Below are 22,820 nucleotides of genomic sequence, written 5' to 3'. Positions count from 1 at the left end.
GATGCCAACTAAGGTGCAGTCATCAGCACACAAGGCGGGCAGGGGCCGTGACAGACGTCCGAGTCAGGTCTATATATTTTCCCAGTGTGGTGTCCCACAGCTGTCACTCCAGCAGACAGTCGGTCGGGGTTGCGCACTTGACGTTTGTCACTTGGTTGACGAGCAAAGCCCCGTTGGTTGTCGTCGTTGCGAGGCAGCTGGTTTTTCGCCAAGTCAACACAAAACCGTTTTATGATGGTTCTTTTACCATTTATGGCGCTGAACACTAATTTAACACTTACACAGCAGGTCAAAGTGGCCAATTTTTCCACTGTCTACAATACATCCACTTTCATGTGACTATATTCTACTTCCCCAAAAAGAATTGGAATAAAAAAAAAATGTGTGTATCCCATGCAGTGCCAGCCTTGATTAGCGTGTTTGAGAATTTGGCAGATGGTGTTTGTTGCGCTATGCTTGGCCATTCCGGTCGAGCGAGGGCACTTTCTCTTGCACGCCCCCGGCACGCCTGACAATTTGCTCTCTGAAAATAGAATAAACTAGACCAGCTAAAAGCAGGTCTAAGTTGTGGTGCAAATGGTGTAATGCGATTTTGGTGAATTTGGTTAACCCCTTCAGACCCATAGATGGTCCCAGTGGACATGACATATTTGCGTGTCTAAATGAACAAAATGCATAATTTGGATGACGTCAGCACTTCTGGTTCATGATTGGATCTTAGCTAACCAATCAAAAAAGATGAAAAAAAAATAAAAATCCATGTTGTTCTTTTGTGAGAAGAGTCAAAATCAGCAAGAAAAAGAAATTTTGCCCAGCAGAAAAAAATACGGGTCTGAAGCGGCTACGGTGCAGGCAGACTTCTGAGCTCTGTGAATATGAATAGTTGATGTCTTGATGTCTTTGTATTTCATTCATGAATTTGACAGTAAAGTGCATTGAATCTTAAAATGAAATCTGAAGTGCACAGGAGTCAATGGAAGCAGGCCAGAAGAGGAGTTATGTGCTCCCTTTTACATGTTCCAGTTAAGATGTGAGTGGCAGCATTTTGAACTAAGTGGAAATGTTTGAGGGAGGACGGGCTGACTCCAAAGTGAAAATGCATATTTGCAATAATCCAGCCAAGATGTGATGAAGGTATGGCTTACTCTGTCAAAGTCCTTCTGTCTTCTCCTTTGTCCTCCTTTCAACAGGAGTTCACTTTTTTTTTTGTCCTTCTCTATTTTGCACAAGTTGATTGAATATTTAGCCACTTTGATCAGGTGTTAGTTTTGGAGGCTTTCATATACTTTGTGTCACCAGTGATGAGGTCAATTTCTTCTGTGCTTCTGCTGCGGTTGTGCTCTATAAATAAAGTTGAGTTAAGTTGAGTTGACGGTGTGTAGTGTGACTAATGGCTCTCGGTTGCGAAACCTAATTGATTCAAACCAAGTGTTTCCCGTTCAATGTAGCAAATGTCAGTGATGATTTGTGCTGATGCATGGGCTATCCTTGTCGTTTAAAAATACACAATGATTAGTTCTCATAAAGCATTCATGTAAATGTGTTGCATCAGCCTGTCGTGCAACTAACGTCTGTCCTATTGCATCAATGTCACTGTTTCTTCCTCTTATCACAGCCAACCATATTAGACATCTCCCCTTCAACCGCGGCAATCGAAAAGGATTTGTCGAAAATGGCATTAACATTGCGAAAATGACATTACTTTGATGATCAAGTACTTTTTCTTAATGGAAGGTTGTGCAAAAAGTCTCCATCCATCACATCAGCATCCCCCCCACTGGAAACAAAAGATGTGTTGAGGAACATCACTCGGGCAGAGTACAGTACGCCGTGTCCTCAGACGACCGAGCCTTTCAGAGCCCCCCTCTCACCGCATCGCCGATGACATCCTTCCTCTCTTCATTAAAGCAGAGTGGGATGCATCACTTCTTTATCCCCTTCAAAGAAAGAGCTGTGCATATGGAATAAATCAGCACTTTCAAGGTAAAATAACCAACGCTCAGAATTCAGTTCTCGTCTTGAGTGATAAAGGCCGGATGATTAAAAAAGGCACTTTGAGTGATAGACGCCAGCCTACTCGTGACCCTAATGAGGACAAACGCGATAGAAATTGGACGGACGGATGCTGTAAAGTCTGAAGGACGGCGGCGCGCCACGGGTCCTGCTCGTAAAATGTACGCGGCGAATATGTCGCTCCTGCGCTCCGCCAACACAACTTACATAGCCACTTTGGCCCGATGGAGAAGTCTGAAGCCGAAGTTCATTTCCGCCCCGGCTGCCGAGTTTACCTTCTGTCGGCCCATGCGAGACAGCCGCGGTCACCGAGGATACGGTTGCATCCACCGGCATCATCCCACACAGCAGGCAGCAGATGGCCTGGAGGGAGGGCAGCGAGACCAACACCATCAGCTTCTTCTTCTTCTTCTTCTTCTTCTTCTTCTTTTTTTTTTTTTTTGACACTCTAGACTCTTTGAAAGGCTTCAAATAAGAGATGACTTGACAAAGAGTTTTGGTACTAACTTTTTCCACTCTTTGGACAAACAACTTTTTGCTTGTCGTTGTGCAGGCTGAACATGCACATTTTTGCAGAACTGTATTGGTAGTGTAAAATGGGGATAATAAGTTAAGGAAGGGCTTTTACAATAAATAAATTTTGTTCCCTCCACTGCTACTACAGCTAGCATAATTATGTAAAATTCTTGAACCAGGTCATTGTGTACGTGTGTGTGTGTGTGTACTGTGCCACATTTGTTTTGCTCCTCATCTCCATATGTTTACCCTCATTTGAATGCACATACATCGCATTATGCATGAGCGCCGCCGTAGACGTTCAAAATAGAGACGCTGACGCTTAGTCGGAATGTGTTAAGTTTGACGCAAAGCCCAACGTCCTTCCGTATGAAAAGTTTGTCCCACCGTTTGGCGTTGGCGCCGTTAACGCAGGGTTCTGAGCACATGTTCCCGTACACACTTTCTGGTTTGAACTTAGAAAATTCCAGCTTCTGACATCATTGAATGCTGCATAAGCACCAAGACTAGCCTGTGAGAGGCAGTATGGTGCTCACGATGATCTTTGAAAATTAGCTGACAAACTCAAATTGTTGATGAGGGCTAAATGACTTTGGAAAAAAATATCATAGTGAGCTTTTTTTTTCCCCCTTAATGTCACATGACCAAACCCAGAATACAGGTGGTCGCTAGCTGAGCCCTGAGCAACTGTGATGTCATTTTCAGTCGACAGCAAGTTGCAAAATGACCGCCCCCTGAGATGAATAAAAATGAGTGAATTAGTTCAGATTCCACAAACGCACTATTCATCAGAATACCTTGTTTAACCGAATGGGGGTGCATAGAACATATATTGTATAGACAATGTTTGACTTGACTTTCTCTTTAATACTCCATGAGGCATTGAATCTGTCATTGCGCACCGTGGCCGCATCCCTCCTCTCCCTCTCCCTCGGCATTTTCATCTCTTGGGGGAAGTGTACCGTCGCCACTGTAAATATCCTACTGCGCTGCGGGGAGGTTCAGCGGGTGCAATGCAGCGAGGCGGCCATTTTGCCTGGGCGAGTTCAGCGGGTTCACTCTGGCCGGAGGCTGGCAGGCCGTTTGGATCAGGTGGCAGTTGCCAGGTCTTCCGACATCAATCACCAGCCGCCAGCGTCTACGCCGCTGCCCTCCTCTCGACAACGCTTCCCTCTCTCCCGTTGTCCCGCTTCTCAGTCGCCTTTCCGCGTCGACCCCCCCCGCCCGTTTCTCCAACCGTGGATGTGCGGGGCAGGCGGCAGACAGGCAGACACTGCGGGCTTTGTTATGAATGGCATCCACTTGCACATCCGGAGGAAGTGTACGCTCCAGTGTGGCTTTACAAACTCCCTCTATTGTCCTTAGAATGACTCACTCCACACTGCAGAGGAGAATGGCAGGCAGGCAGACGGACAGACAGACAGACTGGTTTGCAGAGCCTACAGACAAACACTGCAGGAAAGACAGACAGACAGTTTATGTGGAACACAGGCTGCGGATATTTGACAATGCAGAAGAGACTTGCAGTGAATACAAACACAGTTGAAAGGCCGGTTGGCTACAACAACACTGTGACGATACGCCAAAGCTAAGATTCGGTTCGTAATATATCTTGAGTTTTTTGACCCATCATTTCAGAAAATGCTACAACAACAAATGCAAATCTACTGTGTATTTTTAAGTGCCTGTACTAACAGCATAATCACCGTAAAAGGGTTAACAAAACGGTCACTATGGTAACGCTTATCATGAATGATACGGCCAACACAAAAACGGGTTTGTTTTGTAGATATACTGTAGGTCAAGCCACATTTTTATGTGCTATGTTGGCAGCATCTTCCTGAAATAACTCGTAATCAAGAGCTGCTCACCGTACATTTTCCATATTTCAAGTAGGTCTCCTGCCATTGTCCGTGAATGCACGTTCTTCTTTCTTGTTGCAAAGAAACTTTCCATATGTCTGTTTTTCACTCATTTTGCTAGCTTGTGGATTTACTATCATTGCTACGCGATCGAGATAATTAACATCTTGACATGTGTCAAGAGTCCATCATAGACAGTTTAGAATCCGGTCAATCACTTTTCAAAATCAAATATTTTTTAGCCTGGGATGATAAATAAAGGGGGCGTTCCCATACACACTTCCTGGTTTGAAGTCGGAAAAGTCAGACTTCCCACCATCCTCGAATGCAGCATAAGAACGTACTTTTCCCCATGTGCACCCTTCATTCCCAGCTCATTTGCGTGATTGCTCGGGGCAGTGGTCTTCTTTGTACCGTAAGGTAGCGGAGGCAGAGCCGCTGGGCACACTCTGCCAGTCGTTATAATCATTAGCAGGAAAGACTCTTTGCAAAGGCCACACAAACAACGGGATGGATTAATGGGCAAGGCGAGTGAATGAACTAATGTGCAGTCTTGTATAAATGAATGAAGAGGATCATTGAATGGAGTGCTGATGGCTGCAGAGGATGTTCAATGAAGGAGGTTGAGTAATGGGATTAGTTTGTAGCTCGCGATCATCGAAGTGCTGACCTGAAACGTTTGATCAGTAAGTCTGGAGGCATGTATGCTAATACCTGCTTTTGGGCTAGTTGAGCTATTGTGGATACGGCCGTTTTTCATCCATCTATTTTCTATAGCGCTAGTGCTCATTAGGGTCTCAGATGAGCTGACTTTGGGCGAATGGCGCAGTATACCACCACACCCTGAGCTGAATTTTGAACCCTGAGCCTTATAACTGTGAGGCAGACAGGCTAACCACTAGGACACGGATTCCCAAGCATCGTGGGATTGATAACAACAAGTATAGAGACTGTTGGAACATTTGAATTCTGTTCCACTAGGTGACAGAAGGTACAATTAATTAACCTAAGTGTCCACCTGTTGCCATTCAACTGCCGGCTTTGTGTTGAATTTTAAACGAGTCCAGATTTTCCCTGAAATAAATTTCAGTACATACTCTTTACTTTTTGGCTTCATCAACGTTGACAAACTCTTACGAGTCTACCGTGTTGCCCCGAGTCGATAACCAAAATGAAAAGTGTCAAGGCCCAGTTTGGAATGACACTGTGCGTGGGGTCCCGATGCGACTTGGACACACTGTTCTGTATTAAGAAAGCTTAATCTCTAAACCGTATCACTGCTTTTGACCACTTAAGCCGCCACAGCGATTAGAGCAAAAAGGACAGTGTGTAGTCTAACATGTCGAGGTATTGTTGGCCGCTTCGCCGAGGCTTTGGGCTGATTAGAGGAGGCAGGTTGGAGTCGCTCACTCGATTCGCTCCGTCCGATTTAGGCCAGCAGATTACTGCATGCTGGTTTACAGCACTTGTAAATGTCGCAGGAACTTTGGGGCCACAATGTTATGGCTTAGTGATTATTTTGATGGTGTCATTTAAATTTGAGACGTTAGACCAGCCACTGTCGGCTATTCTATTTGATCATTGTTGTCGAATATTATGTCCGATGTCACGGTTGAGCCGCTGTGATGATGTCACAGCGGCCAGGTTAAAGGGACAGCCCGTCTATTTATAGCCCTCCCACCTGTAATCTGTCTCTTGACGGGATTAGCGGAACCGCTAGTTTGAGCCTCCCGTGCCCGAGCACTGATTGTTATTAATTAATCAAATTAAAAAATGTGAACAATCTGTCATGAGCATTCAGCTCCAAGTTGTCAATTTCACACAGACATTTGCGATAACAGAAGACACAAAAATGATCTGATTTTGTCTTCCTGTAATTAGAACCAACCAAAGCACAATTTTGCCACAACTGGGTGCGAGTTCCCGCAGTTTCTAGGCCTCACACAAGCATAATTCAATGTGTGATGTTTAAAACAAAGAAATTACAGTCAAAGCAAGGAGGGAGGCAGCAGGGAATGCCAAGTGTTCAATTTAATACCCCAAACCCGGAATCTTGGTATTTTACCATATCGCCCACCCCTACTTCACATTGACATTTGTTGCCGGTCTGTCAAAATACAGTATGTCGACGTGAAACTGGTCTGTGGTGCAATAAAGATTTAGGACTGCTACATTTTACTAAAAAAAAATATCAATGACAACATCGATGAATCGCCTTCAACGCGAGACCCTTAACCTTAGACTCAACTAAAAATTCAACGCTGAGTGTTTATCCCACTTTATATGATACAACGGCACGGCACAGGGATAAAGGGGTAAAATCGTTGCTTTGTTGGGGTAGCGTAAAATTGCCGTAATAGCGTAATTATTATTATTATTTTTTTTAAGTGGTAACTTTAACTTGTCTACTAAGTTATAAAGTGCCAAATAATTTATCTGTACAACTTTTTGGCACCCTTCCATTGAGATTCTACAGTACTGCATTGTGGTGCGATACCTAGAGAGGGTGGGTGGTGAAAACAACACTGCTCCCCCTTGATTGGACGATGGAGAATAGTCACTTCCGCCAGACAATGGGATCACAACACATACTTTAAAAAAAAATAAATAAATCTAAATGTTGCTTAAAAACAAGTAATACTGTACTATTGTTTGCCATCTGTCATTCATGAAATGAATCTGTTTATACGGGAGACAAAAGGAAAGTGGTCGTGTAGCTGCTGGAACACGAGGTTCACCGACGGTGCGCACGTGTGTGAGTGGTGAGTGTGGGAGTAGAAGAAAGAGGACAAACATCTGTCATATTGAGATATTGCTCCACGGTTTGAGTGTTTCCACACAATATCTGTGTTTTGAATAGAGCTGCTGCTCATTACGCTAGCCTGCTGCATGTTTAGACGCTCCAATATTTGCGCATTATAGTTTCCATTTTTACGTAATGAGCTTTATGTTTTAGTGCAGAATGTTTCACGTTTTAATTCATATTTCACGTTGCAACTTAATATTTTTTTTACTTAAATTCCACTGGTTGTTGTTGGTGTATCACTTAATTCTGCATATTTAGACCATATTCAGTTGTCTGTCTTCACTGCAGTTCAGATTGTCTTTTTTTGTGTTTATTTATTTTATTTTGTGTGGGTTTGTTGCTGTCACCAGTTGGTGAATGTTGATGGGGAATATTCAGTTTGCGCTTTTACACTGCATTCGCGTTTGCAGGTATGTTATATATTAGATTTTTATTTCTTAATTTTTTTTTTTACCACATTTCACAGAGGCCCGTTTCTTATGTGATAGATTCCAAGCATTTGTTTTGCATTTACACTGCCGTGACCCTTATCCCAATCATGTCACGTGAGGGCAAAGAATCGGAATTTGTCACTTGACGCAAGCAGTAAAATCCAGCCAGTTTGTGGTCGTCATCGCCATGCAATTTGGAGTTAACGTTACAGCAGTGGCGGCAAGAGTTTTTATTTAATTTTTAACATTTGTTTTGGCAGCCGACGAAGCAAAACAAATATGATTCTGCTCTCCGTGGCTTATTAGTTATGCATAATGGAGCGTGACTGATGACTGTGAGGAAAAAAAAAAAAAAAAACGCGCCTAGGCGGTGATGTTTTGCCCATATTTTGTCGTCGCTTTCATTCATAAAATCCGGTTGCACGTCCTTGGCGTTGTGCGGAGATCACACTTGACGGAAGCTACTTATTTATGATCATAATAGACTAGTCAGACAGACAGGTAGACATTCAGTCAGACAGACGTGCATGGACAAAAGGAGGGAAAGCAGCAGCAGTTAGTGAGCTGGAGAGCACTTGCTGTCGCTCCTATAATACAACACATCAATTGGCTGGGCTGGTGTGTGTGTGTGTGTGTGTGTGTGTGTGTTAATAGTACTTGATGGTTTATTCTGGCCTGCTGCGCTTGGCTTTGCTGCTCAAGTGTGTGCGTGCGTGTGCAGAGAGGTATGTTGTGCGTGTGTATAGGTTTACAGGCAGACATGGAGCCTAACAGCACAATGCTTTTCGAAAGAAGGGCTGCATTAAGTGAGGGGGGTGGGGGGCTTTACAAAAGATCAGTGGGTCTTAAGTTGCGCACACGCATGCACGCGTAACGCCAGCTGCTGCCCGCGGCCCCCAGCCCGGCATTTCTGAATGAATAATACAGAGCCAGCCACTCTGGAATAATAGCAACACACACACACACATGCACAAAGCTTTGCACCTGTTCACCGCTGCTCAATTGGCAAGGGCCGGCCGGGCTGGTTAAGGTCCCACTCGGATTGTTTTTAAAGATGAATGAACGTACGCGCGCACACACGCACACACGGAGAGTTGTAGGCAACAGTTGGACAGCTGTGTTCGCCTCCCGATGATGCCTCGTCCCGTCCCGATGACGCCTTCCTGTCTGGCGTTCAAGCCGCGTAATCGTCCAACCCGTTTTCCCTTAAGAAATATGAATAGAAATAATCAGTCCCATATCAAACTGTCTGCCGCCATCTTAAAAAGGTAATGTTGATTCCATCAATTTTCTGTCGTGCTTGACCTCATTCGGGTCACTATACGTTGAACTGGAGCATATCCCAGCTTCATATTTTGAAGGCCAGAACCTCACAGCTGTGAGGCCGGCGTGCGAAGGCTATCGTGCTAAGTTGCAAAGTTTTGGTATTTGCGCTGCGCTTTGTTGACGAATGATGGTAACCACAGCATTTTGGACTCAAATAACAGAGCCAATTCTTGCTTAGATTTATTTATTTTTCATGAGAAACTTGTATCTCATATTATCATTCTCCGTTGAAATGAATTGAAGTATCCTCCCAAAAAGCAAGTCCTTTTTTTCCTAATGATAATAATGATAATAATAATAATAATAATATCCACCCATCCATTTTCTTGACCGCTTACTCTTCTCAAGGGTTGCGTGGGTGCTGTAGCCTATCCCAGCTGGCTTCAGGCAGTAGGCGGGGTACACCTTGAACTGGTTGCCAGCCAATTGCAGTAATAATAATAATAATAATAATAATAATAAAAACGCTGCAAAATAAAAAAATCGCCATATTGTGCTGAGAGGCTTCTTTGGTGACACAAAAAGCTCAAGAAAAAGAAAACCCCACTTGAGTTAATCCTGTCGAGTCTTTGAGGTTCCATAATGCCGTCTTTGAATAGAAGACGTGGAAGCGCACACTATCCCCAGTGATATATGTGGCGTTCTTAATGTGAGCGCCACTATCTGAGCAATATAAACGTTGCCTTTCATATACGCTCATCAGTATACAATGATGATATAATGCTATGTAAGGGCTCACACTGGAGGTAAACCAATGTGGGGAATGCAGGTGGAAGCTCTAAAGTGGAAAATAGCAGTTAACTGGTGTGTGTGCGCGCGCGTGTACGTGTGTGTGGACAAGCACTAATCACATTAGACACGCGCATTATGAACACAGGCAGCGTAACATTTGCCATTTTACCGCATGTTTTCATGCATCATTAAGCTGGTAGATGCTTTATTTCTTCAGCAATGATATTCACAGCGTGTGCACTGTGCTCGCCTTTATTTATGTATGTATGTATGTATGTATGTATTTATTTATTTATTTTTTATTATCGTCATTATTATTATTATTATTACTTCTTTTTTTTTTTCTTTCTTCATAATGTTGAGGTTTGAACATGAAAAATATCGGGCAGTAAATAACCTGGAATTGGAACAAATATTCAGAAAAAGACAGATATTGGACAAAATACAAATATATTGCAACAAAAATACTGTAAAATGGCAGACAAAAATATAAACATTTCTTTGTTTTAAATATAATTAATATTAAATATTAAATGAAAATTGCAAACAGTGAAAAGTTTATTTTTTATTATTTTTTATTATCGTCCTTATTATTATTATTATTATTACTTTTTTTTTTTCCCTTTCTTCATAATGTTGAGGTTTGAACATGAAAAATATCGGGCAGTAAATAACCTGGAATTGGAACATATATTCAGAAAAAAGACAGATATTGGACAAAATACAAATATATTGCAACAAAAATACTGTAAAATGGCAGACAAAAATATAAACATTTCTTTGTTTTAAATATAATTAATATTAAATATTAAATGAAAATTGCAAACAGTGAAAATATCAAAATATTTAACAAAAGATACCAAAATGCTAGAGAAAAAAACACAAACATTCATTGAAAAAATGTCAAAAATATGAACTGATATTATGTACTGTATGAAAATTAGTGAAAATGAAATATTACAAAATCTTAGACAGATAATACAAATATATTTGGAAAAAAAAATGACAACAATTTTGAAAAAGTTAAACTAAAAATAACCCAGAGTAGTCAAAGTACAAAAATATTAGACAAAATACAAAACTATTACGAAATATAAATATATATATATTGCTACAAATGTATGACAAAATGTTGGAAAAATTACAAGCATAGTCGAAAAATTAAGAAAGTGGGAAAAGTATAAAAATTAAGTAAAAAACAAAATTGCATCAAAATACCCACAGTCAAAATACAAAAATATTATATAAAAATATTAGACTACATAAAAATGCCATGACAAAAAACAATGAAAATACTAGACAAAAAAAATATTTCCACAAAATATTACTTCAATACCAGACCCCCATACAATGACCAAATATTACTCAAAAAATAAAATGTAATAATAGAAAACAATCTTGAAAATATAGGAAAAATTTTATTACATTTGATAATTATAGATGTTTAATACTAAGGGTATTTCTAATAGTCTGATGGCTTTATTGGTAATCTGTAAACCATTACATCCCTAGTTAGACGACCACGATGCAGTAAATCCAACTTGGGCCAAAAGTGGCACAGGTGGCGCCGAGCTGCCAGCCCCTCCCACGGCTAAGATGCTAATATGCTAACCCTGCGTTAATCCTAAATGTGTTTTAGGAAGCGCCGGACACACCACGCACACACACACACATGCACACACACACCCCCACACACGAACCAATGTGCTTGAGTGGGATTACTATGGAGCATCACAGCGTAGATGCCATGTTCCAGGGAGACACCCCCATCTACTGGACTACTGCTGTACTGCAATAGCTGAGCTCAGCATGGATGTAATAATATGAAAATGATGTTTAATATTTCAAGCATGCTACATGACTACCAGCTGTGGGTGGGTGGGTGTGGGGTTTGGAGGGCAGCGGGGCACCAGGGCGTTGTGTCCTTCCAGCCCAGTGTACCAGGAGGTGCAGCTGGCTGGGTGAAATCTCTTTGCGCCCCGAGGGATGACCGCGCTCCCACGAGGGGCTGGGGATATTCCGCTCGCTCGAGTCATGTGACCGCAACCCAGCTGCATCCACAACGCTCAAATAGGATTCTTTGTTGTGCTGAAACAACAGCGAGCGTGGCCCTGGCCCCGATGTGCTCATGACACTAATGCACTGTAAGTGGATTTGGGTCCAAGAGCCCGGATTCGCCTTAAGATGTCTGAGCAGACTGGAGTTAGAACTGCTGGGCTGAAGGAGGGGGTTGACAGGGTCACACACCTAGTACAAATACACACATAAACACACATGCAAGGAAAAGGTGCATATTTTGTCCCTGTCCGTGCAGCACATGTCCAGTGTCTTGTTGCGCAATGCCGCACTTTTTAATCCTCGCCAAGTATCTTTCACTTGGTGTGCCGCATGTTTACCTGACTGCCTGGAGGCGTTTACGCTCGACAGCCTCTTTTGTACACACGTGCAGCAAAATGGCAACTTCACAGCCACAGGAGTGGATTATTTATTACACAAAACCCAGAGGAATATTAGACAACATGTACAACAAAGTCAGATGAAATATAATAAAAAAAATTAAAAAAAATCAACAAATAGTTCTTTAAAAATACATGTACACACACTTTTAAGATAAAATAGAAAAGTATTGGAAACATGTATATTACTATTATTTGAAAAAATATATTCAGAAATTAAAAAATATAGAGTGTAAAATGTATGTCACAAATTCAGCAAACAGTATTTGATGAAATATACCAACCAACCAATATTAGATTAAAAAAAATAGAAAAAAGCAAACATTAAAAAAATAATACTAAACTATTAGACTGTTGGAAATTTACAAAAGAATAATTTTGTTCTGCTGCCCAAATTTTTTGGTTGTAATTCCACTGTTGACCACTAGATGACAGCGCACTATTAGTGTAACACTAATTTTGAAAGAAGGGTGAAGGAAGACAGACGATTTCAAGTTCAGCCTAGTTTTTGCTGAAAGATTTTTGATGTCACATCCTGTTTAGTCCTGCTTTTTACGCCTACAGAAAGCCACTGCTGCAGGTTCATTTTATATCTTTGGGTATAGTTGTTCATGTATATAGTGAACTGATAAGTTTGTTAGTTGGGATTAATATTTATTGATTTGTTTACTGTGGTGGTGTCAAGATTAAACGACCCCTAATCAATTATCAAATTTGACAGTTTTAATCATCATAATCGTTTAGAGCCACTGTTCAGCGTAAATTTGAACAAGTTCTTCCCGACAACGATCATTTGCAAAAGTGTCAACACGTTCCCGTGTCATGCCAGTGTGCTGCTGTATGTGTGTAGGAACGTGGCACATCCTCCCTACCCGCCCTCGCCAGTCACCCAGCTCTGCCTCTGCGCCATCTGCATATCAGCCTCAGCCTCGGCCAAGGCATTAAATTAAATCCCTGTTCGGGCTGATTAACAAATGGCTGGTGAGCTCACACAGTTTTCCGCTCATTCACCCCGTCGAGGTTTTTTTCCTGGTCCTGAAGGAGTGCGCGATGGAGGGGGAAAGTTAGCGCCGACTTGTTTCTCTTCTGCTGGCTGAAGTTCAGCTTTGTGGTTTGTTTGTACCTGTCTGTTCTCGTTCATTTTGCGTTTTCCCTTCTCTGCGCTGAGATGAATGGTTAATCAAGCCCCGCTAATTGAGTGACATTTAGCCAGTGTGTTGTCCTAATTGTCCAATCAGAAAGCTTGGAACGGACACAGTCGCATCTGATTCATCTCTCGTCTCCGAATGCGGAGACGGCAAGCTGCTGCTGGAGACGAACATGCCAGCGAGAATTACGTCATCTGCGCATTCCTGGGGAAAGTCAGCTTGACTTTTTAAGACTCTTTTCTCAAGTTTTCAGAGCCGGTGCATGGACAACTTGTTCTCCAGAAACACAGTTGGATTTTAAAGCAAAAAAGTGGACGTTTGTCTTCAATGATACACTAAATTTGTCACTTGGATCATATTTAGATTCTATCAACCAGTGGATATTGTATATTTCACACTTTATTCATTTCTAATATTTGTGTATTGGTAGAGGAAGGTAGAAACAGATCCATCCAGTAATTCACTTTAGTCCCGAGTCTTGTTTTGGTGGAGGTCTGCGTGCTAGCTTGTCAAACCAGAAAATACACGAGAAAATGTGGTGATTTCTTCTTTACCAATGTTCTACTCCTAAGCGAAATTTCTTTCTGGAAATCGATTAAAAATGAATATAATATTCCATTTACTGTTCTTCGAAATAAGATTCTTACATAGAAAAAAATTATATCCTATATTGTGCTTTATCATTATCACCTGTTTTTTTTTTTTATAGCAATTATTTTATATCGCTTTTGTAATGCCCTTGCTTGTGGGAAAGGAGAGCTGCAGGTGCAGATATTAAAGAGGAAATCAACCCCCCAAATTATTTTGACAACATGTCAGCCCCACTAGTCTATTCTGGTTGATATTGTGTTAGTGGAATATAAATTAAGCTGTAATAAATCTATAAATCCAGCCGTTTTTATCCAACTCAGTGGGCGGCCATTTTGTCACTTGCTGTCAACTTGATGACATCTGTGTTGCTCAGGTCTCAGGTAACAACCAATCACAGCTCAGCTTCAGAAAACAGGTGAGCTGTGATTGGTCATTGCCTGAGCCCTGAGCAACATTATTATCTTAAGTCAACAGCAAGTGGCAAAATGGCCGCCCCCTGAGATGAACAAAAATGGCTGGATTTTGCTTCATAACTAATATTCCACAAATGTAAAATTAAATTAAATTAGTGAGGTCATATATATATATATATATATATATATATATATATATATATATATATATATATATATATATATATAATATATATATATATATATATATATATATATATATATATATATATAACTTATTATTGTGAGGAAATGTTTATGGTTGACTTCCACTTTAAACACTGAGAGATCATGCAAACAAGTAGTATGAACACAAAATGTTTTTGTAATGCACTTTAATGCTAAATTTTAGCTGATTATTCGATTTATCGGTGGACTTGTCGATCAAATAATCAATTTTAAAATTATTTGATAGTGACAGTCCTAGTAAAGAGTAAAATACTGTGAAGGTATCATGGAAGACAAAGGACCGCCCCAAAGTATTTACAAGGCATTTAGTGTGTTTTCCCATGCCAATTAAGTCTTGAAAGACTTTCCAAAGAAGCCTCTTTTCCCTTTCTCGTTCCTTGGATCCGTCAGATCACAGCGCTCTCCTGTATCGCCGATATCCCGCTGTTCGAAGAAACAAAAGACTCCTGTTGTCTCCGCCGCCGTATAGTTTAGTACGGACTAATTGGTCTTGCGGGAGAAGGGAGCTTGCACGGCTAAAACTAAATGGAACTGAAGCGAGGCGATGGTGTGGGAAGGAAACCGGCTGTTGTCTTTTTTTTTTTTCCTGCAGCGGTCAAGGCGAGAGACATGTGGTTCCCCAGACAAGCTGTCCAGAGTGGAAGAGCTTCGCCGGACTCGTCGCAGGCCGGGCCAAGACGGGGATTGCTTCGACAGAACACCATTGGATCGGCTCCGCGCCGCTTGCGTCCGCACGTGCGCTTGGAAGCTTTGCGTGGACAACTGTCCATCTCTCCCCCGCCGTCTGTGCCACCCCTGGCTGCCCCACCCTCCCCCTCAAACCCCCTCCTCTCAATATACGCACCCACACACATGTACACACACGCCTGTCGGTCCGGGCCAGAAGCATCGCTTAAATGTTTTCAGTCGTGCTGGACAGCTGAGCGGTGGAAGTGGCCAGCTACAGGCGTTCTCTCGCTCGGCGCTTGGACACTTTCATCTCCGAAGTGACTCAGAGAAATGACTGGACTCGGACCAGCAAGCCTGTCGTCGTTGCCAGTTTTATGATAGTTTGTAGCTCTTCAACTTTTCTCTCCATCCTCGTCCATTTTGGTAGGAAATCGAGGCCCCTTTCACACAGTGAGCCCCGCAAATTGCCACATTGGAGTCGTAGCGTGTAATTTCATTGTATGAGCACACCTGGAGGTTTGCGGCGACATCGCCGGGTTTCTTCATCCTCATCTCACCACGTTTCAATGCAAATGTTATTGCTGGAAATACAGGGAGTCCTCGAGTAACGTCGGAGTTCCATTCCTACGCTAGCGATGTAACCCGAATTTCGACTTTGTACAATCCACAGATAACAGATTAAACATTTTCTGGTTGTTTCTTGTAGTAGTTAAAGAGTAATATCCAAAATCCAAAAATGTGTAAAGCACACACAACTTGAAAGTTCTAAAATGTGCATTTTATAAAGTGAAATAAGTGTTTTTAACCCCAAGCAAATTTTCTACTTGGTGGAGAAAGCCTTGTTGGCAAGCTTCTTCTTGTTGGGGTCTTGGCCGACTCCTTTTTACACAAACTCCCTAAATCCGTCAAGGTTTTCTAAATCCCTAAACAGAATTCCTTTTGGGTTACGACCTGGAGAGTAACTAGGCCACTCCGTGACCTTATATGGTTCTTCTTTGGCCGCCATCTTTGTTGCCCTTTTAGTATGTTTTGTATTGTTGTTACGTCCAAAGCCTCCATGCTTGATTGTGAGAGTGTTTTTCGGGTCAAGCTGATGCCACAGAGCACAGATTTGGTCTCATCTCAGGTGCTGGTTTTGACTGACTGATTTCCAGCCAACTTGACAGTGACCGGCTGTGTGATGTTAGGTTCCAGTAGGCAAAATTCCTTGCGAGTTTGATGCCGGAGAAAACAGGGTGGTGAGAATATTGGTCAGAATGAGCTGGACGGCTGCTCAACATAAGTTACAGTATTGGCCCAACTATAGATAGTAATTTGCATTATACTGTTATGCAGTTAAAAAAATGAGATTAAATATTATCACTGAATAAAAAAAAAATAGTTAAAATGGCTAAAAGGAAAGTAGTAATTGGTATTTTGGGGGGATTTGAAGTAGCGACCTACACGCTAACGTCCTTCTGTGGTAAGCCTTTTTTTGTTTTTTCGTATGAGTTTGAAAAGATACTCAAGTGTTTGGGTTATATTTATGGTTTATGTAATTAATACAGACTATTATATAAACATTTTTGGAGGCGGCTGTTTCACACTAGTTTTTTTGAGGCATGTCAGTTTGTATTTTGGCAATTTCTAGTCTCATTCGCTGACCATTGTTTTGTTTTTTTTCTTTCTTTAACAGGGGTAACAACAAATACTGTGTATATCAAAAACCCTTATTTCCACTTTCATAATACAGTATGGTGCGCGCTAAATGATCACACTTTGCAATAAATCACACCTTCTCTTTCCCACCTTTTCTGTTTTTCTTTCTTCCCCGTCCTTATTCTTGTTGTGTTTTATCGGTAGCGAGCGATCCAAAGAATATGCTTCGCTTCTGTAAAAGACAGGAGGAGGAAATGTGCACGGGGGGGCCGAGTGGGCGGAGTTGTTAAAAACGAGAAAAATAAAGACTAATCGAGGGGGAAACGTGTGATTTGGTAATCACATCGACACGTTGGCACCCGGCTGCATATTCTTATCTGCGTGGTGGCTCAAATCAGCTGCTACACACACGCACACACACACCTCCATTGCCGACAGAACTTGGAGGTACCGGCAGGGCCCGCAGTCACACGGTCCCTTCGGCGGAGCAGGTGTTTTTCGGCGACGTGCTAATGAGCGTGGCCTGCTGTCATTCCAGCTTTAAATGGATGTCGCAAATAGAACAGACACCATCAAATACACACAGATTCTTGTTGTTGTTGTTTTTCATCAAGACCTGACAAAGTGTCAAGTAGCTGCAAGCCTCAATCCTCCTGGATGCGTTTGGTGCGCATTGTACGTGTTCGACTTGTGTGCAAGTCTGTGTTCACTCGCTGTGTTTCGGTTAAAACAAACAAAAAACTGTGGTGCCATTTTCTCTGCGAGCGCGGTTCTTAAGTGCGCACCAGACAAAATTCAGTTTCCTTTTGGTATGCCAGGTGTAACTGTCATGCAGGGTTAAGTTTGGGTCATAACCGTGAGGTCATGTCTGTTTTGAACTGTTTTGAACTGCTGTATTTGGCATCTAGTTTCAACTGTTTTAAGCTATGTGATGTCAGGAGCTATGTGATGACTTGACTAGACTTGACTTTATTGATCCCTTTGGGATGGCCCCCTCTGGGAAATTTACATTTCCAGCAGCAATAAGAACAGATAATACAATAAAAAATAATGCATGTCTAGCCACAACCAATTAGATCGATTCACTGTCTATTTAAGACAAACTGAGAAGTGTGTGTTTTTGTTAGATTATTACCTCTGTTCCTCTGTGCAACTCTCATTGTTTCTCGTCTAGTCAAGTTTATTCCACGCCTCTCGATGTGAATAAAGAGTTCAAATCTAATCTGTCTGCGCTTTGGGATCCAACCTCAGCACATACCAGTGTAAATGTTATCATTTAAAGTGAATCAGGATTTGGTCCTGATCAAATACCCCACAACAAGTGTGAACACAACCAAAGTCCGCACACACGCGTCTGTGCTGTTTGCATGACTAGGTCTTATCCGCCTCTGTGTTGTGGAAACGTTTGACTCGTGTAATCCAGCAGCGGGTCGTTTGGGGGGGGGCGAAAGCTGTGGTGCCTCCTCGATGCCAATCTGTGACAGCCACCAACCGCACGGCAGATGTTATTTGTCGCTGCGGTCCGGGACGGCCTATTCTACGTCTTCTCTGAGTTTTTTTTTACTGTACGTGTCACCGTCTGGATTCAGGAATGTGAGTGTGTGAGTCGGAGCAGGGTTGCGACCTCAACACCTGCCCCCGTATCAGCCAGACGATGCTGTTGGCATGGTCACTTTGAGTCGAGTGCGAGTAAACATGTTTTTGTCATATTTTACACGATAATCCGATCTGAATCTGGCAGGCGGGCGCTGTGCGAGTCAATGAGACACCACAGTGGGGTTTTTTTCTGGAAAGATGAGTTATTCTGTCAAGAGTCAAGGTTGTATGCACATTTGTGATTCTAGTTTATATTAATACTCTGTCTTCCATGCTTGCAGGTGAATACATAAAGAACTGGCGGCCACGTTACTTCCTGCTCAAGACGGACGGCTCGTTCATCGGCTACAAGGAGAAACCTCAAGACGCCGACCTGCCCTACCCGCTAAACAACTTCTCCGTAGCAAGTACGTTCCTGACATCCCTTCGTGTCAGAAACACGCATTATTTGTTGCCTGCAATTTTAACAAATAGGGCATTTGTCATTATTAAAACACAAATACGCTGCCACAAATAACGCAAAAATCAAAATCAAATGAGCATGCCTTGTGCCGCATAATGATATAGTGTTGCGCGAGTTAGCAAACTAGTTCATTGCGCACCGTACGAATCTTTGAAATGTCAGGACCATCAGAAACCGAGAACCCATCTTTGTACTTGATATTTCTTAAAGACCCTTTAAAGTGAATTCAGAAATGTTTCTATCTTCATTGTACATGTTTGTAGATAATTGCTAAAAACATGCAAATACTCAGAACTGCGTAGTACTTACATGTGGAGATGAACTGTTTTACACCATTTCATTTTTTTCTGAATGTATTTATACATTTATTTATTTTTGTGCAGAGCTAAAACGGTGCCCAGTGATGCAGTTTGGAATTAGGCATCAGTGGCGTTAACTAGCTAGCACTTACCTACACCCCAAAAATGCATCGTTCCTTTAGATCGTCGGATATATTCTCACCCCTCAAATATGTACTCATGATTATGCATAAGAAAGCTGCTGGACAAAGTAGTATGTAGTTTTCTAGGTCATAGCAGTGGTATTTGATTGATATTTGACAGATGAGCAGGGCGTGGTTTCAGCACATTCAACGCAAACGCCCGCAGTATTTGAGAGTGATTTTGCAGCTCATTTTATATTCTGGCTAATTTTTTTTGTTTTTGTTTTTGTTTTTGTAATGATTCAAATTAGGCAGGTTTATTAACAACTTCTCTGTGTTGTCAAATTTAGGAGGCATATTTATTTTCACTTTACAGGGAGTTTTGAGCTATTCGGTTAATAGTCACAATGAAGTGGTACGCATTCATCAATTCATGGTGTTTTCACCTGGCTAACAAGGTCCACAGCGTCGTTGACATGTGCAATTAGCCGGCTAATGAGTTAGCAGCATTTTATGTCTCTTCACTATCGCCTCGTGTTGTCCCAGTTATGCTATGTGTTGTATTTGAAAAACGGACGTATAGAGTCCGCAGACGGGCCTAAATTGTAAGTACCTCATTGTTGCTATATTTTTTATTTAAACTACTGGAGTATGAAATGCAATGTGAATTGCAATGCTTTAAGGATTATCTTGTTTTATTTTCTGGGAAAAAAAAAATGTGGTCATTTGGTAGATTTACGGCCATGATTATAATGGATTAAATACGATTAGGCATCTGTGAGTATGTCACACGGCATATGTCTCATAGTAAACAAATGGGTGTAGTTTGTCTTCCATGTTCATAGAAAGTAATCTGATAGGCGTGAGCGAGGCTGCCGTTTCATCTCTTGGCACGCGGCATCAGGCTTAGTTGATGACGCGTACTATTACTTATATGAACAAAAGTCTTGGGACATGGCAACAACTCCGTATTGGGTTTTTTTTTTTTCATTTGTAATTCTTGTAATCGACACTTGTCCTAATCCTTCCTATCCTGGTCCTCATCTTTTTATTTTTGTCATTTCCAAGTTTAGACCTTTTCAGATGTGATTTAAAAAAAAGCTAGCAGCAACAAAATAGAAGCATCTCACTGTCGAGCTGTTTGTAGATCACAACGGCTCACCTCGTAAATAAGCTCGACTTGACCTCGTGGTGACCTTCAGTAGGACAAGTGGTGTTAAAAAAATAAATAAAAATAAAAATCTATGAATGGACGTCTCCTTTAAAGTCTACTTTCACTTCACGTGTAATATTGAGATCACGCCGTTTCATATTATTCCAAACATGTACAAATGAACCCTTCTTGTAAAGTGGCACTCAATTGTTCATGAGAAAGGAGGAGGAGAAAATGTGCGAGGACAAGCGCGGCAGGCTGATTGCGAACAGATGAGCGATGGAGGGATGGCGTGGAAGTGGAAGCATCCCGAACAGACAGCGAGGAGGAGACGACGGGATCGCGGGGAAGGCGGAGGAAGAGGACGAGGAAAAAAGGAGTTTGTGCCGAGGACAAGCCGGGCCATACATCCGGCCCCGGCTGCTTGGCACCGCGCTGGCACCGCCACATCTGTTGCCCAAAGCTGCGAGGCCAGGTGGCGCGGGTGCGCGCGCGCGTGTGCGTGTTTGTTTATCTGTGTGCGAGTGAACAACAGAAGTGGTCAGATGGAGCAGAGACAGTACAAGCCTGTTCCCTGCAGAGTGACACACACGCACACACGTACACATATACACATCCACCCACTAAACTGCTTCAGATTTTGCAATCGCCTGCTGTGGCAAACTCAATTTCAACTCACAATGTATGTGTGTAGGTGTGAGTGTTTTTTTGGCACGGGGCGTCCGGTGACCTTGTTTTCTGGCAGCGCAGCAGGTCAGGTACGAAACTTTGCACGTGTGTGTTGGACCCGCGTGGCTTCGCTATTAACCTTCTTGTCTAAATTTAGGCCAACGCGCAGACACGCTGCGCCTCACTTGAAAGTCGTGAGCGAGTTGGGGGGGGGAATAACGGCGGACGTCACAATGCCTTCCCCGTGCCCACAGCCAGCCAGCTCACAGCCCCATCTGGCTCTTGTGTGCGCACGTTTCTGCCTTTGTGTACAAATGGCCTAATGCGCTGCCCATTTTTTTCGCCCGCCGCGCGATTCTTCAGATATTCACCAGATGCGCATGTGCCGCAGCACATATTATCCTTTGGCACGCCGAAGCGGCTGCGTTTGGAATCCTCCGCGGTCGATGTTATTACCTTTTTTTTTTTCTTTTTTTTTTCTCCTCCCGCGATTCAAAGACCAGCTGCATCTGTGCTAATGGAACACGCTTGCCTAAAAGTCATCGTGTTCTGATAACAGCATTTTTTTCACAGTTGTTGTCCGTTTTTCTAACTGCATGTATACATTGTATGCGCTCAACACATTTATTAGCCCGCTACTAATTTGTCTCTGAGGCGTACTTTGTCTTAGTTTCACATTTCAAAGTGAAACGACTATAGGTGAAATGTAAATAACATCTATGGTTTTAACCCTGTTGCATGCGTTTAACTTATTTAAAAATGCTGTAACATCTTAAATGGATACTTGACTCATTGAGACATTTTCAGCAGTAAAAAAGTTAATATTTTTTTCTATAATTAATGTGGTAACTTCATTATTTTTCCTGTACAATTCGTACCTTTTAAAAAGCAATTTTTATACTTGCTGTCGACTGATGATGACATCACCTGTGCTGGGGTAATGACCAATCATGGCTCAGTTTACTGACCAAACCGACAAAACAGGTGAGGCATGATTGGCTTCACTCAGCCTTGCTCCAAGTCTGTTTTACTTGGTTGAGAGATCTGTTCATGAATCCAGACTTTAGTCTCTGAGAACTATTTGTAACAAGCCCGACATCCATGTCATTTCTTTTTTTTTTTTTTTGCAGAATGCCAGCTGATGAAGACGGAGAGGCCCAAGCCCAACACCTTCATCATACGCTGCCTCCAGTGGACCACCGTCATCGAGAGGACCTTCCACGTGGACTCCCCCGATGAGAGGTCAGCGAGCCAAAAAAAAAAAAGACAACTTTTTTGACTTGTTACCGACGAGCGAAAAGTTTAGCGAGGAAAGTACGCCACAAACTTCCCATGACAGAAGTACATTATTTATGATGTTGCATACGTTTCATCAAGGGCACCGGGAGGACTCGCTGTGTATGTTACAGCGAGTGTGTGCGTGCGCGCGCGTGAGGCGGGAGAGGAGACCTTTCAAGTAGCGTCGGCATAAATTCTCCAGCTGCTCGCTTGCTTTCTGAGGAGCTGAGGTGTTTATCTCCAGAAAATGAACAGCTTTGCCCAGAAGACCACAGATGCTCCTCTGCATCCTTTTCACTACACTGTGTGTGTCTAAATATATACGTATGTGGATGTGTGTGTTTCTAATAGCTCGGTGCCTAGTTAATAAAGTAAACATCCCGTAATTAACACAAAAGAATACCTTTACAT

At 42.2% G+C, this 22,820-nt stretch overlaps 1 protein-coding gene across 6 annotated transcripts in view; it reads left to right on the top strand.

The window, feature by feature from the left end:
• akt3a (v-akt murine thymoma viral oncogene homolog 3a) overlaps positions 1-22,820 on the top strand; it is a 53,109-nt gene that overhangs the window by 12,122 nt on the left and 18,167 nt on the right. For all 6 annotated transcript variants that reach the window (XM_077496356.1, XM_077496357.1, XM_077496361.1 and 3 more), the window contains 2 exons: positions 18,707-18,832; positions 22,262-22,373. In XM_077496356.1, the coding sequence (XP_077352482.1) occupies positions 18,707-18,832; positions 22,262-22,373 (238 nt within the window). The remainder of the gene's footprint in view (positions 1-18,706; positions 18,833-22,261; positions 22,374-22,820) is intronic.

Source organism: Festucalex cinctus, chromosome 14, assembly GCF_051991245.1.
Source record: "Festucalex cinctus isolate MCC-2025b chromosome 14, RoL_Fcin_1.0, whole genome shotgun sequence".
Taxonomy (NCBI): Eukaryota; Metazoa; Chordata; class Actinopteri; order Syngnathiformes; family Syngnathidae; genus Festucalex; species Festucalex cinctus.
This window is presented reverse-complemented; position numbering and strand designations above follow the sequence as displayed.